Raw genomic sequence first — 17,118 nt, 5'->3', positions numbered from 1 at the left:
GAACATCTCATCACGCTAGTCGGAAGATGCACTGCTCACGTCAAGATTCACAGCAAGACGTGTCCGGTAAAGTTCATTGTTCTGCAAGAGTGTACGAGGGACGTTATCCTCGGAATGGACTTTCTCTGCGAGTATCGCGTCGCCATCGACCTCGGGGCAAACCAGTTCATACTACTAAAGCCTGTTCTTCCACCGGTGAAGACCAACACGACGTCAACCGCGATCCAAGTCATTGCCGACCATGTGAACCTGCCGCCGCGGACGAGTATTTTCGTAACCGTCATAACCGACGTAGCCATGCACGCTGAAGCTTTTCTGGAAAGCAGCGTCCACGTGCTCCTTGAAAAAGGAATTGGCGTCGCACGAGGCGTAACGGATCTCCGAGAAGGACGTACGACTGTTCTGGTGACCACCCAAGCAGCACGGATTTTGGCCAAGCAATAGCCAATGTCTGGCAATAGTCTTCTAACCAGTGGCCAGAGAGTGGCCATTCACTGGCCAATGCTTGGCCGATGGCTAATGGCCAGTGGTAAATGGCCAGATAAAGGCCAGTCACCGGCCAGTTTCTGGCCACTGTCTGGCCACTTGGCCAAGGACCATTGCCAGCCATTGGCCGGTGACTCGCCAACTCTGTGCTGCTTGGGCAACTTTCGAGAGGAGCCACAGCACCTAACGAAAGGTACCACCGTGGGCCACGACGAAGAGCTTCAGGCGCCGGCCGTCGTCACCGCAATCTCTGAGAAAACCTCGTCATCACAGCGGAAGAGCACGTTGCCGCCGTAGCGCGATATCGACCCTGAGCACCCAGCTCCAAAGCGCTGGCAACTGGTTTATCTCCTCGCTGAATACAGTGACTGTTTTGCCACGTCGTCGAAAGTTCGCCAAACACCAATGGCGAAACAACGTATTGCTACCGACGACTGCACGCTCCCTGTCGACCAGTTGCCGTACCTAGTCTCCTTAAAGGATAGGAAGTTATTCAAGGTCAAGTACAATATATGCTCGACGACGACATCATTCAACCTTCAAGAAGTCCGTGGGGGTCCCCAGTCGTCCTTTCAAAAAAGAAGGGCGGAACGCTGAGGTTCTGCGTAGACTATCGTCTACTGAACGCTGTGATTAAGAAGGACGTTTATCCGCTTCCCCACATCGACGATATGTTAGAGCGGCTGCTTCCCTCGCGATATTTTTTGTCGATAGACCTGAAGAGTGTCTACTGGCAGATTGAAGTTGACGAACGCGACCGCGAGAAAACTGCCTTCGTCACTCCCGACGGACTGTTTGAGTTCAGAGTGATACCTTTCGGACTTTGTACTGCACCAGCCAGCTTCCAGCGTGTCATGGACACCATGCTGGCATATCTGAAATGACATAGCTGCCTCGTCTACCTAAACGATGTAGGGATATTTTCACGAGACTTCGATGAACACCTGAGACTACTTCGAGGCCTGCTTCATGCCATCAAGACCGCCGGCTTGTAGGTCAAGCCAATAAAGTGTAGTTCGCCTATTGGGAACTAAAGTTCCTTGGTCACGTCGTGAACAAAAAAGGTGTTCTTCCTTACCCCGAGAAGACCTGTGCCGTAGCTGCATTTACGCCGCCGTATGACAAGTCCGTGAGAAAAGTTCTCGGAATCTGCCTACTACGGGCGCTTTGTTCGAGATTTCGCCAAGCTGTCCGCACCGCTGACGCACCTCACAAAGGATGCCGTAAAGTTCGGGTGGACAGAGGAACACCAACGGTAATTCGACGAGCTCAAACAAAGACTTCAGACGACCCGATTCTTGGCCATTTCGACCAGATTGCTGAAAGAGAGATCCACCCCGACGCCAGTAGCACCGGACTGGGTGCCCTACTAGTCCAAATGCAGGACGGGGCGGAGCGAGTTATCGCATTCGCGAGTCGGGAGCTGTCCAAGGCAGACACGAACTACACAACGACGGGAAAGAAGTGCCTCGCAGTCGTCTGGGCAATAACAAAGTTTCGCTCCTATTTGTATGGAAGTCCTTTACGCGTGGTGTCGGACCACCACTCGCTCTGCTGGCTGGCGAATCGAAGGACCCCTCCAGACGCCTAGCCCGGTGAAGCCTACGACTGCAGAAGTTCGACATGACCGTGGTGTACAAGTCCGGCCTGAAGCACAATGACGCCGACTCACTGTGAGGGGCGCCAGTCGAGGCCGGTCCTGCCTGCGCCAAAGTGGACGACGATGAGCGTCTCCTCGGCGCTCTGGATGTCAGCGACATGGCAGCACATGAACGAGACGCCCTTGAGCTGCGAGCACTCATCGAGCACCTAGAGGGACATGGACGCGCCGTTCCTCGCCGTTTTATGCGAACACTGCCAAACTTTTCCGTCCGACAAGGTGTGTTCTACAAGGAGAATTTCAGCGACGACAACACTGCGTGGTTGTTGGGGAACCCTTAGAGTCTTTCGAGAAAAAATTTTTCAATTTCAAGCCTTCCCCGGTAACCCGACGGCGGTGCACCTTGGCTACAGCAGGACTATTGCCAAGATACGCGAAAAATAGTACTGGCCCAAGCTTGCGAAGAGAGTGCACCACTACACCCAGTCTTGCCACGAGTGTCAACGACGGAAAAAAACCACAGACGAGACCGGCAGGACTTCTTTAGCCTATTGCGCCGCCATTTGCCCCATCCCAGCAAATCGGAGTGGATTTAATTGGGCTATTCCTACCATCGACGTAAGTAAGCCGATAGATAATCGTCGCAACCGATTATCTCGCACGGTACGCCGAGACAGAAGCCCTTCCATCAGGAAGGGCTGTTGAACTCGCCATGTTTTTTTATCGACTCCATTGTCCTCCGGCACCGCGTCCCCGAAGTCCTGATCTCAGACCGTGGATCCTCGTTCATGGCCCAGCTGACGCAAGAAGTCTTTCGTTTCAGCCACACCAGCCATCTTCGCACCACGGCGTACCACCCGCACACAAACGGGCTGACGGAAAGACTCAACAAGACCATCACCGACATGATCTCTGTGTACGCCGACGTGAACCACAAGACAGCGGACGAAGTGTTGCCGTACTTCACATTTGCCTAGAACACGGCTGTGCAGGAGACCGCCGGGGTTACACTCGTTCAACTGGTTCCTGGTCGCAAAGTAACGAGAATTCTGGGAGCGATGTTACCCCACAAACCGTCTGTCGACGGAAGCGACGACGCCCAGGTGGTTACCCAACGGGCAGAGGAAGTCCGTCAGCTCGCCAGACTCCAGATTCAAGCCCAATAACGTGTCGACACTGGTTGCTACAACCTTCGTCGTCGGGACGTCCACTTCCATCCCGGAGCCATGGTGTGCATCCGGACACCGATTCGCCGCCGTGGTCTGAGCGAGAAACTCTTAAAGGGGTACTTCGGACACTGCAAAGTACTTCGTCGACTTGGAGATCTGAACTACGAGGTGATGCCCGACGGAACAAGAACGTCATCACGCCGTCCACCACGGCCTGAAGACGTCCACGTCGTGCGCCTAAAACGGTACTGCGCTCGATAGGACCATGGACCTTATGTGTTCCAAATGACTCTTTATTTTACCGCTCCTGTTATTTGCTTTGTTTTGGGTTCCATCGGGGCGATGCGCTTTTTAAAAGGTGGAGTAATAAAGCGCGCGCAGCTGGCGAAGCAGGCAGCGCGGCCGCGGCTGAATGGTTATCGTGCTTGCCTTCCACGCGAAGAGCTCGGGTCCCATTCCTGGGAGTGACCCGTTTCTTATTTATTCTTAGAATTTAATGTTATGGTAAATTCGGGAATCCTCTTGCTTGGTCGCGGCCCGCACGTTCAACGCGCCGAACGCTCTAGGTCGAATGTTCCGGAAACCCACGCGGCTACAAAAGGCACTCCGCGTGGCAAGCCGATGTCAGTCTCGCCCCAGCGCTCGATCCTTCTGTTTCGCCGCCATCGACGCCTGCGACGCTAGCCTTTCTCTATTCTTGTTTTGGGCAGACGTTCGCCCCATTAAACGCTTAGTTTCTTCAGTTATTCGTATCGTCATCATTTGTCCTTCGTGAGAATATGCAGAAAGTAATATCTACCAACCCAACATCAAGAGCGCCTAAACAGAGTAACCAAACAATATCAGTACCAGGTAATAATTATTTCATGTTTAATGGAATGAACAGAGAATTCATTTAAGTTAACTAGACAATTAATTTAAGTGAACAGAAAATTCCTTTACTTGAATTGCATAGATTTGTTTGCACTTTAACAAGCACCAAACATTTTTTTTTAAATAATGGCTTTCTGTTTCGGCATTAAATAATTTTTAACGGTGCTCAATCGATGAAAAACTGTTTCCGGTAACGTGACACCCGTGGTCTCTGGGACAGGCGTTGATGTTCGTAAAATAACAAATCCATCGTTGCGTAGCCGCCCATCAAATCATAGACCTTTTAGAGAAATCAGCCATTTTGTAAGAGGGAGGGGGGCGTATGTGTTTTCGCTTCCAATTCATTCTGCTCCTGATTTATAGGACCTCTCCGTCGAATCGTCAAACGCCTTCGAATCTTCGGTTAAATATGTCTGTACGACAATCTTCAAATATATGTTTTATTCACACCCTTTAAACGCTAGGTAAACTTTGTTGCGCACTCGGATAAAAAGAGTTTCTGCGTATTTTGCGAGGGCTACAATTATTGGCTCCTTTTTTTTTCTTTTTGTTGAAATTAGTTTGTCGTTCTAAATAGAAAAATGTTCGTTGTTAGCTAGCAACCTCTTAATTTTCGAACATTACCCGATTTTCTGAACCTCTCATAGATCAAACTCAATAAACTTTTGACAAATGGTACGGAATATTATTATAATCACATTATAAAGAACAAATATGACAATATGAGTTGCTTTTAAAGAACAGCGGCGAATAAATATGAAACATACCCACGAAACGCTTCCCTCGTTTTTGTTCCTGAAATTTTGGATAACCGCATTCATTATTCTTTGAAATAAAGGCGTTTTCCTTAACTTTCTTAGATGCAGGCCTTATGCTTTGTCAATAAATGCCGATTGCTCAGATTTAGAAGATCACCACGATTTTTTCTACGCACTTGATAAAGTAAGCGTATGAAGGTGACCCTCTTACCCCAGCTAAGAAAAGAGCAATGCGACAAAGCAGTCATTTAGATCTTTACTTATTTAGGAAAGCAGACATTCAGAATAAAAAAAAAGAAACGATTTGATGTGAATTTTCATAAATTTCCAACTGACTCCTTCCTTATGAATTATTAAGATTAATTTAAAATTGAGTGCAAAGCCTATAGGTGAAATTGTTTCTATTTTGCAGTCTGCACATTCTTTAAGCAGAGAGTTAGTGCCATCATAGGACCCACATCGGAAGCTGTGACGTCATTCACCAAGTCAGCTTGTACCAACCTGAATGTGCCGCATCTGCAAACGTCGTGGGAACCCAAGTCCAACAGGAATCCTTATACCCTGAACCTATTCCCGGACCCAGAGGTGTTCGGGAAAGCCTACCTTGACCTAATCATCAACAAGAAATGGAAAAGCTTCACCGTGCTTTACGAACACCAAGACAGTGAGGACTTGACATGCATAAAACAATGCAGTCAATTTACAAATATTTCCTTCTGGACTGGATGACGTTTTCGCATTCTTTAGAAACGCAAAACAGCGCATTACAACTCTAGACAAAAGTTCAATCACGTAGCAGGGTTTTATCATTTATTGTTTAAAGCATCAACATGTCTATCGGAACGATAAATGATTCCCAGTTGGCACATTTCTTTTTAAAAATTCGACTATGAAAGTACTTTAAAATGTTCTTGCAATGAATTGCTTACTTCATTAAACATTATTCATTTGTGAACTCCTTGTGACTGGTAACGTAAGGCATCAACTTTTAAAATTGTTTCGCTTAAGATGAGCTTCATCTTTGATTAACATTGCATTTCTAAGCTTGTTTATGCTGAGCACAGATAAAAATTTGGAACTTGTTTTTTGGCCATTTTGTAGACCATGAAAGCATTAAACACGGCGACACTTTGAATAATGTATAACTATCTGCGTATTGCATCATTGTTAGTAGATTCTACTATACACACGAGCTTACATTTCGGTGTATTGGCTTGTGATAATGAATGACTTGATAGACATAGCACCTTTTGACTTATTTCAGTCATAACCCTATACAACCTTTTAATGCTGTAGGTTGGGAGCGCATGCAAATGATGGAACTTAAGACAGAAATATTGTCTGATAAACAGTTATTTCACGGGTTTTGCATGACTAGAGTTGATTTTATGATTTTACATGCCAATTTGTAGGTAAGATATTGATACTTGATTTGAAACCGTAAAATAGGTTTTAACGTAGATTTTGAGGGCAGTGTAATTTCCAGGAATTGTACGGATCATACTTCTCAGGTAGCATAGTAATGTAGGTGAACACTTGTATTTCTGCCTTGAAATTAAGGGCTTTGAAAATCCTGGTGATGGCAAGGTATAACCAAACTTTGTCTGTTTTGGTGAGGCTTTCGTCGCCTTGGACCGAAATCGGCAGAAATAAAAAAAAAGGTTTTACTATTGGTAGTTTGGCTGCAATGTGGCATCTTTATGTCTAAATCAACAGATAAGTGCCATCATTGGGTTTCACTGAGGTTCATCAGTTTTCGTGTGATATCTTTGGGATCAAATTGCTCTTTAATTGCAGATTTTGGCTTTGCAGCTGGTTCTTCGTCTTATACTTCGTATCTATAGCTCAATTAGAGAAATTTGAAACTTTTGTGGTGAGCCAAAGAAAGGTCATAAACATGCCAGATACAAGTTAATCTAGCCACTCGGGAACGAGTGCATGAACCCGTGTGCAGTCGGAAAACAGGCTGGTGTAGGCAATATGAAACACACTGCCTCATGATCTCGCTTTATTTTTAATATATCGCTACCTCAGTATTAAGCTTTTAAAATATACGTGAATCTATTTTCGAAACTACGTTCGGCGTGTCCAATTCCAAGTACGTACGTTTGAAATTCTAAATTTTCAAGTCGTGCCGATTATGTTGGTCGAGAGATCCGCGCCCTCAACTTGCGTTATCACTGCTGGCCGTTTCGTTATTGCTAATTATATACATTTTCAGGTTTAATACTGCTCAAGGACGTTATAAACAGCTCCCTTGCACAAAACCACAGCGTCTCTTTGGTTCAAGTCAACCCAAAACTTTCGTTTAAAAAGATGCTCAAAGATATTGGCTACCAGAAACAATTCAACATTATACTGGATGTCAAAACAGAGTCTCTACCTTTGTTGTTTCGACAGGTAAGCGATTTTCTGATGAATATTTTATAGTTTTGTGTAAGTTTGTTTGAAGCTCGAAGTTTGCTTTGTTAGAAAAAGCGATCGCGTTTTGGATTGATATAATGCACGCGATGACAGATTTGCCGGGATAATACTCGAAAGATGGACTCAACTACGTTTTGTCAGCGTACTCGGAGAACCAATGAATGCAAGCTACAGAGCTAACACTGTGAATGAAAACATTAGAAATACATCAATATCATACAGTTCCATGGAAACCATCCCAATAGCTGTCTTCTGGTAGTTACTATTTGCTTTCTACCGGGCTGTGAAATGAGTTCTGAGAATACCCAGTTGCTGTCTTCTGACAAATATCAGACGCCATCTATGCTTTCACAGCATAGTTACTCTCCATTTTGAGCCTGGATAAAAAGTGCTGGACAAGTGTACTTTGGGGAAGACTTGCAGAAGGGCGAAATAGAGTCACCGACATAAGAAACGATTAAATGAAGATTAAGGGAAAAACAATGTTTTTAGATAATTCATTTGTTTGTACCATGCACTAAAGGAGCCACTCTCCGAACGACGGTTCAAAACATATTGTAGAGTGGCCGCCGCCAGCACCAATATCAGAGCTTTCTTCCGCTGTTCTTTTCTCCTCTATCTATTACCGCAACCAAACCAACTATTTTTTTTTTGTCAGTGTCCTTCTTTCCCCTTGTAGCAGAGGCGAAGTATGGGTCAAAAATGAAGTCCGCAAGCTTAACTCTGCATTGTGTTTATTTGCGTCATGTTCAATATCGCATGGTAGATCATTTCTAGGAGTAAATCATGTTTTAATAAATTCATATGTTGATCCCCTCCGTAGTCGGCACTGATTACTTTTTACACGAGCTCTAAGACGCCTCTTTAACAAATTAAACACACGGGTGTTTTTATATAGTCTTGTGGTAAGAAAATATACAAGGGGAACAGAACAGCGCACAAAAACACAAGGACAGAGAAAAGGAACATGCACGACACACAAGCGCTGACTAGCAACTGAATTTACACACAAAAGGAAGAAGAAGAGGACGTTCTGAAAAACACGCAGGGCGCGCAGTGCGCGCGACACGCACTGCGTGCCCTGCGTCTTCTGCTTCTTCCTTTTGTGTATAAATTCAGTTGCGAGTCAACGCTGGTGAAGTTCAACATTTTCCTTTTCTTTGTCCTCCTCTTTGTGTGCCTTGTTCCGTTCACCGTGTCATCATACCAACCCGCCTAAATTACAACACTTCTGAAAATATACCACATCTCTGAAAATCTGAAAAATGACTCATTTCGTTCTTTTCCACGCACAATAGGGTTGTTTTTATTTCCTAAATATTATGGATGAACGGATCTTTCATAATGTCACTATATGTTTTTACAGGCCATGGAGGTCAACATGATGACATATTATCATAACTACATAATCACCTCACTGGTAAGTTACCTCTATCCTATATTTTAACGCTACAGCGTTAAAGAGCTCGTGTCGCAGAAGCGCCGGCGTTGGTGGCATGACGCGAAAATCCTGATTGGTCGATAGGGTTAGAGATAGATGACCTTGCGCAAGAATTTTTTATAGCCCACAACGCCCATGTAAAACGTGATGTCACGCATGGAATGAAGGTGGTAAAACATGTCATGTAATGCGAATTACAGGTCGCCGCATGTCTCAAATGATTTCACTTTGTAAACTAATACATTGACCTTAAGGAAAAATTTGAAGAATTTTAGGCGAGATTTCAACCGCGGCACGCTTGCACGGCGAATGAGAAGGCGATGAAAAACGGGGCCCGATAACGCTATTGCATTAAACTCTTAAGGTCAACTCCGGCGATTTCTCGATGATCCCCGAATTGCATGAATTTCGCTAAACTCAGCAACAAACATCGCTAAATATTATTCTAAATAATAGGTAAAACATTTCTTTTTGCGAAGTTACCAGATTTACAATTTCGGTCCTCAGCGACTTTTTCAAACTGAAAGTCTCTACTGGCAACAACGAAAAAATCCCGTCAGTGGAAGGCAGGGGTTCACTGTTTAGACTGTAGAATGTGTTCCCAACTGATTCGAAGCAGTTTGATGATGTCAAATGAATGCTTTGAAAGTTCGCTGACGTCCCTCCTCCCCCCGCTCCCGCACGGAACAAATGATTGGCATATCTTATTTCTTAGACTGCTAGCTCGACTGGTAAGCCTGCCTGCCACTGACGTCACGGCACTGAAAGTGCGGGTATATTTGAATATTGGTTTTTGCCTCATTTTCGTCTGCCAATTTCACAACAGCGGTTATAAATGTCGCGATACTAATGAGCATACCGGAAAGAGTAAAGGCCTGGGAGTCAGAAAATATATTCAGTTGAGGTAGCTCAAAGTATCGCTGGAGCACCCCTGTAGGAGCGAAGATTAGGCGTCCAGCTAATGTTTCGAGCAGCACTTGCATGCCAGCTTCTGTGTTATAATCTTCATTTCGGCATTGGTTGGAAATGTGCAACCGAATGTGGATGTAAAAAAAAACGCCATACGTAAATATATTACAATATTATGCTTTATAAAATGAATTAATCTAACTTTGACTAAAATCTCAATGTTCATTGATCATAGGACGGGCTTGTGTGTATTTTATTTTTACAACCATGGACAAGGGTAAGCCGAAGTTACCGAGCCACGACCGAAAGATACCGTCAGGGCAGCCCCGACATGAGAAGTTGTACTGGCAAAAAGAGATAGCATGAGGACGAAAGTGCCGTGACTAGTCTCATTTGACGTTCCCTGATCCTGATGGAGAACTAGCCACCATGTGAGCATGTGGTGCTACCGCCTGTGTTTGAAGTTGTCATCGTTCTGTGTTGTTTATGCGCGTGCATAATGCTTCGTGTTGCATGTGGACCATGCGTATAAAAATATAGGGCAGCATCCGGCTATAGTAACCGATCAAAAAACATGCAACCCAATCACAAACAAGTGATCCCTGAATGTTTAAAAATAATTCTGAGACAGGTAGCAGTGGCAGCCCCGCTCTCGTTGGTATCCTCTCTGTCGTTACGAGTTCAACTTATGGCGTTGTTTCAGCATAAAATAACAGTTCCGATTATTGCTCGTCGTTTCAGCTTACTTTGTCTGTCACTGCCATATATCAAGTGCAAGCTAACACGGAGTTTTTATGAACAGTTTGCGGATGCAAAACTTTTGACTTGCTTAAAGACCGACGTACAAATTGGAATTTCTGCATAGAATATATATATTTTTTTACATCCCTTGCCTCCTGAACAACTAACGCAGCCATGTTGTGGCAAGGTGAAAGGATGATAATAAAAGGTAGAAAATGAGGGAAAAATCGAAAGAGTCAAATGAATCTCCACTTACAAAATGGCCAGGAAGTATACCGTCTAACCATTCTTCCCAATGAGACAAAAATGCAATAAAGAAGGTTGTATTCCGAAATATCAAAAATATGTGATTTATTCAACTTGGCTTTATCGCAAGAGTTCTGTTACAATGCAGTATCATTAAATAGACGGTGCAATGTTGCATGCCTTTGGTGTTAATGATGTCGCTTTAGCGTAACAGCTTCATGCAACTCTAAACGTAAAATGATGTGTAGAGCCCTGCATATATGTGGATAATCCGCGAAGCATCCGCGCGTATCCGAAATAAGCTGGGGGGTGCGCATAAAACTTAAACAAATTTCGCGGATGCCAATGGGATGCGGACATCCGCGGGTCTGAATCTACATTTTTGTCGAGGCGGCCCATAAACGTGTGTGACCGCATAGCGTAAAGTTAAAATTTGAGTAATAAAAGGAGGTGTAGCATTGAATACTTTGCAGAAGCAAATTACTCAGAAAAACACTTGCCAATCGGGAAGAAATATTTTGCTTGAACAAAGAAAGACTTAATTCTAACGAAAGATCGCCAAAAATCCTGTCCCTAGAAAAAATTAGAAATGGCGGAGGCACGAATCGTACTTTGAAAGCGTCTTCATGTTTCATAAATAAAGAGGGGATAAGATTCTCCGGGCAAAAAAAAAATAAAACCCAAAGTTTGCAAGCTACAAGATAATAGAAGCCTTAAATACAAGAGAACCTGCCTTTTGTGTGGGAGAAGTTTGTCTCTCAACAATTGGCAAGACGCTAATAAGTACATGGTCTGGAGAACGCAGTTGCTGGTTTGTGCTTAAAACTGAAACTGATGGGAGGCGCTGCCATTACTGAATGTTATCATATTTTCCCAGTGATGTACTAACGTCTTATCGCGTATATACTTGTACTTTGGTACGGTGAAAGACCGCCTTTCTTCTCCCAATTTTTATTGTTTATCCTAAATGAAAGTACACTACAATATTTGTTTGTATTTTATTAATTTTAATTGTTTTAAAATGAATATCTGCCTTTAAAATATTTTTTTTCTTCCAAGAGCATCATCTAGGCAGTGTGTCGCAGACTTCGGGGACGATCTCCTACCTGGAATAATATTTTCAGAGACGCGAGGTGTCTCTGGATGAACGATCGCTTATATTATAAATATGGTGTGAAAAAAAGAATTAGACAAAAATTACATTCACCGTTTTCTGACTCGAAGAGAGATTTGTAAAAATATAAGAAAGCGGATTATATAGTACCATACAGACGATTCATTGCTTTATTCACACTTGATGTATTGACATTTCAGGAATTGGGAATTGGAGGGCGCTCCCAATTTAATGAATGCGGTTCGGGTGCTAATGCATGCATAGGAATGCGAATGATCAAAATGTTATCCGCGAGGGGCTCTAATGATGTATTATCGACCAATCCCGGAGGGTCAGACATCTAGTTATACACACTGCTAGAAATTGTCTGCCGTTCAGTTACTTTTTTTTTTTTTTAATATAAACGTTTTGCTGAGAAACAAGGAACTATATGAGTGTTTGTCTTTATTTTCAGGACCTCCACACTCTGGACCTTCGCGAGTTTGTTGGCTTGCAAGCGAACATCACAGCATTTCGTCTCGTCGACCCATCGCGTCCGGAAGTTATGAACGTTCTGCGCGACATTAAAATTGGCAGCGCCCTGTGGAGATATGGAGCCGACAATCACACCAGTCCTGCGCACATTGATGTACGGAGGCAGATTACACTTCATCTTTCGCACCGAACACATTAGTTTCTGACATTCATAGACATGTCGGCGCTTAGATTTTCAGTAATAATTGTTTGGGATATTAAATCAATGTAAAAGTTAAGATTTGTTTTTATAGTGAACATAATGAAACTTGGATGGTTTGAAGATACCTGTATGAAAGCACAGGTTGGAGAATGTAAAGAGTCGCTCGGAGTGCAAACGGCCAGACTAAAGAAGGGTGTTGAGCTGGGCTAGTTTGTAAGCACTTTACATGGTTGAAGTCAGCAAGCTGACAATTGAACCATGTATACCCGAATAAAAAATAACCCTTCGTGACATATTGAATCTACCGTATTCAGTAAACAAGCTATTTCTAATAGCCAATGCAGGTCCGCGTCCCGAGCACCCCTTTTGATTTATTTTATGATGTCTAGGTCTCTGAATTAATTATGTGTTGCCACAGTCGCAGCAATTTTAGAAAAATCGTAATGCAAGGTAAGTTTTTCGGCCAGTGCGAGAGCCGATGAACACTCTGGAAAACGTATTTGGGTTTACTTTCCCGACGAACACGAAGACAGTGAATGACAGCGGAAAGGACTAGATCCTAGCGAATGACGATATTGGAAAACAGTTTGATCAAAAAGAAAAGGGGGGGGGGGGGGAATGGGGTAACGAGCACAACATTTCATTCACTCATTTCCTCTTCGCATATTGCATTTTTCAGAACAAATTGTATTCTGAGGGGCGCGATTCGTGGCGATCCTCCAATTGTTAGCCGTAATACGGGTAGAAGCTGAGAACCAAAAGGAGATGGCAGGCGCCCGAGGACATCGTAACGCCGAGCTCTTGTCGGAATGAGTTGTGAGTGGACGTAAAGTTGGTTGCCATTGTCACTGCTGAATCTTCAAACGCCTTCGAACGCCAAACACTGAATTTCGACGTTTGGCGCTCACATTCCAAAGCGCTCAAACAGCGTGTGGAGACAAGTGCAGCCTTGCAGCTACCAACTAATAGTTCCAACCACAGCTCTGCGTTCCAACGTCCTCGTGCAATCGCATCTCTCCTCTCCCTGAATTTCTAGCTGTATTGCCTGCCTCCTTGTTAAGCAAAAAAGTGCATCTGGAGACTTATTTATAAACGAACCCGCACGGTTTCTAGGCTATTAAATTTCAATATAATCAGCGTTAAATGGTTAGGCAACATTATAACATTTTAGCAGTACTGCATCTTTCTAGATATAATATTTTGTTTTCGCATAATATGTTACTAACAAATAACATGTCTTGCATTGTGACATGGGAGGACTGTAAACACTCAAGAAATGCTTGTGAACGAGCTTGTTGGTATCGAATGATATTAAGCTACGCTGCTCTGCTGACATTCAACAATAGTGAGACAAGAAAAATGTGCAGAAAAAATGTTGCCCCTACATGAGTGGTCCTGTTTTATGGTGTATATAAGCCTCTTACATAGAACACAAACAGGACCACTCATGTAGAGGCATAGGGGTTTAATAACATTTGGGTTGTGTGTGTGTTTATACAGCCTAGATCATGGTCTGCCACAACGGGCGACGAGTCTCCCATCTGTAAATAAAAAGTTTAGTTGGTGCAGTACACCCGCTTAACGTGCATCACGCCGCAGCGATACATGACCGCACGATGGTACGATGCTTGTTGAGATCAAGACAGGCAGGGGTGGGGTTTGGACCCAGGATCCTGGGTTCTGCAGCGCGAGCTTTCGCTCCACGTGCTGCGAGTTGGGGTGCGCTAGCTCAATCGGCCACTAATCTCCCCTAAGTGTCGTTTGAAAATAATATAGCAGAGTAATATAAGAAACGATGATAACATTTTTGTACGCGTTTCTCTCATTGAGCGAGTAAAGTGTATTGATATTTAATGTGCTTGAGAAAGTCATCTAAAACGTACATATTCATTACAGGCTTGTTCGTCTCGCCAAAATACGCACAATCAGCTCATCATGACACTCCATAATCTGAGACTTATTTTTATAAAACAAAAGAGAAAAGCATAAAAGAAAGCAAGAAGTACGCTGCAGCAGTGAGGTGCATCACGCCTCTTTACTTCCCTAATTCATATTTTCAGATCATGTAGTGACTTGAGACGTAACAAAATTTGGTAGAAAAAGCACCATTTTACAGCTAAAAATTCCCGACGAGCCCTTCTGTCAAGAGAGAGATATTTTAGATACGAATGTGTGAGCACCCGTCGAGTGACCTGATTGGCATTCAAGGCATACCTTGTGTTTAGGGTCAAATAAATCAAAAGTAATCAGGCCTAATAAAGAATCTTAATGTTTTTGCAATGTAAGAGAAAAGTAAACCACCACACTCCGCACTTTTCTATTGTAACCGTCATTGGGGCGTTTGATGTAGCAAAATCGAACATACACGCTCCCTCTTGAGTAATCCAGGAATCCAGAAGCCGGTCATGGGCCGAAATATAAGAGTTGTAAGATAATGTACGACTACGATACCTATAATAAATATTGCCCACTGAGCTGTTTGCTTTGAATAGGTATAATGATGTTCAAGGGATCATTCTTCCTAGCATATTACGAAACAAGGTTCCTAGTGCTCGGCTTTCAGCAATAACCGAGATCGGCTCCAATGCGGAGAAGCAAGGGGAAGGGCCCTAGTAAGACATGGCATGTAATAATGTCAACTTTCATGAAGCCACTGCATCGGGCTATCCAAGATGAAACAATGACTGCATGTATTTTATATACGAGTAATTTTTTTTTTTTTTTTCAAGCTGGGTTTCACATGATTGTAAGAATTCGCAAGCAAAAGAACCTGTTTATGAATAAAAGGGTAACTTTCAATATCTCAGTTTGCCAAAACACTAATTTTGTCAAGCCAATTATAAGTATCGAGCGTTTGATCTTCAGAGGGTACTATGGTCACTGGTAGATTAACGAACCCAGGGCTTGGCATCTTATATTCACAATGTTTGCTTTGTGATTTGCACTTTCTTATTGCCTAACGCGGCAATTTCTTTCACTGCGGAGTGATAATCAGACGCTTCAGAGTCGCCACGCACAGCGCTTCTTAAACTTACAATGTATATAATAGACACTTTACTTCGTTTCAGCTGAACTCCAGACGTAGCGGACTCTACGAGGTAATCGGACCAACTAAGCAACTCCAAAAAGCGCGAGTCACTTGGCTCTTTCTCCTTGTGATTGGTTCAGCGATGATAGAACACGTACGGAAAAATAACGATCGTCACGAGGGTGTGCTTTTGACACTTTCTGGTTTGTCCCATCAACTCTTAGCGTTGGCTGCGTCTGGCCTTATTATGACACGAAATATGAAGGTGAACACTTGCCAGCCCTCTATTTTAGCGCACCAGGAAGCGTGATTACGCGTCCTTCGCTTGTGAACCAGACGCTCAATTTTCAGCAAGACGTATAAAGAACAAATGGCTCAATGTCTGCATCTTGCAACCCTATTTTACGATGAACTGTCAGTACGCTCGATAAACACAAAATTATGGGGGATCTTAACAAACATTGTCTTCATTAATTTTCTTGGAAACCAGTTGCCCAACGTCTAATGAACCGAGGGTCTTCATCATTTTGGAGTCACGAGACAAAGGAGCAAAACATCGCTCCTGTCCTCCGCTATCGTGTGCGAAGGCAGTGCTCACGCCGAATGTCATTGTGCGTCGAGATAGATCTAGATCATAATGTAAAAACAGCTCAAACAAACACGGACGAAGGAGAACAAAACACGCAGACGGGACAAGCGCTGACTCGCAATTGAAACTTTATTACTTGAAAAAGGAAAAAGAAGAAAATAAGATAAAAACACACACACCAAGAAGACCCCAAATCAGCACTCTCACTCAGACATGTACGTGTCAGCCCCTTCCCCTATCAGCACCATCACATCACCGCGTGGCCAACTTTCACCCTCTCGCGCATAAATTCAAATTCTTTTTGTGAAAGCTAGATACGATTGCAACGCAGCCATAGCTTAGGAGCATCTCCGGTGTCGTGACTCCCAGAAAACAAAACTGGCAGGACTGAGAAAATGAAAGACCTGTGCCGCCCCGTGGCTTCCACATGAACGTTGATATAAAAACAAAATGCAACACGGGGACAAAAAGAAGTAAAGAAAAAATGCGAGCTTAGAAAAAACCTAGAGCTCGCTCGTTTAGCGTTCGCTAGGTGTATAGAGTATCAGTGGCGCCGCTCTGTGTTTGATCTCGTGATATGACCCACGGTAATAACTCGGATTAATCGAGCGAGACATACCGATGCCAAACAGTGAGGATACGAGCGCTGCGTCAGTGTTCTGCCGACTTGAGTTTTTTTTTTTTTTGCTTTTTTTGTTTTACGTCACGTGAGAGAGAGCCGAAAAAGAGTGGGGGTTAGCCATATAAAATATGTCATTTATAAAAAAATAGGTAAGACACGCATAGATGTCCCAAAATCAACGTCTCTTTTGTCTTCCTTGTTTATAAAGACGACCCAACACCGACCATCAGTCTTGGGGGAAGTCAATCTTCGCCATATGAAAACACTCAATGTGTCATTGTTTAGGAATGTATATACCCTGTTCACCGTTAAGCTCAGACTGCAGCCAATGCCACAAGCACGAGAGCGCAAGGTCGCTGCCTTGAAGACCTCTTTCGCTAAACAAGTTTCGCCCACAAAAAAAAAGTCTTAAAGCCAAGAGCGCACGCTTGCCCGCGCTTTT

The 17,118-nt window shown here is 43.7% G+C and overlaps 1 protein-coding gene across 1 annotated transcript in view; it reads left to right on the top strand.

Moving 5' to 3' along the window:
* LOC8039159 (glutamate receptor ionotropic, kainate 2) overlaps positions 1-17,118 on the top strand; it is a 282,849-nt gene that overhangs the window by 191,899 nt on the left and 73,832 nt on the right. The window contains exons 3-6 of the mRNA XM_040502983.2: positions 5,299-5,550; positions 7,108-7,286; positions 8,677-8,730; positions 12,216-12,389. Coding sequence (XP_040358917.1) covers positions 5,299-5,550; positions 7,108-7,286; positions 8,677-8,730; positions 12,216-12,389 — 659 coding nt within the window. The remainder of the gene's footprint in view (positions 1-5,298; positions 5,551-7,107; positions 7,287-8,676; positions 8,731-12,215; positions 12,390-17,118) is intronic.

The sequence above is a fragment of the Ixodes scapularis genome, unplaced genomic scaffold (genome assembly GCF_016920785.2).
Source record: "Ixodes scapularis isolate PalLabHiFi unplaced genomic scaffold, ASM1692078v2 PGA_scaffold2__306_contigs__length_199485367, whole genome shotgun sequence".
Lineage (NCBI taxonomy): Eukaryota > Metazoa > Arthropoda > Arachnida > Ixodida > Ixodidae > Ixodes > Ixodes scapularis.
The sequence above is the reverse complement of the archived record's forward strand: the minus strand, read 5'-3'. Positions and strand labels throughout refer to the sequence as shown.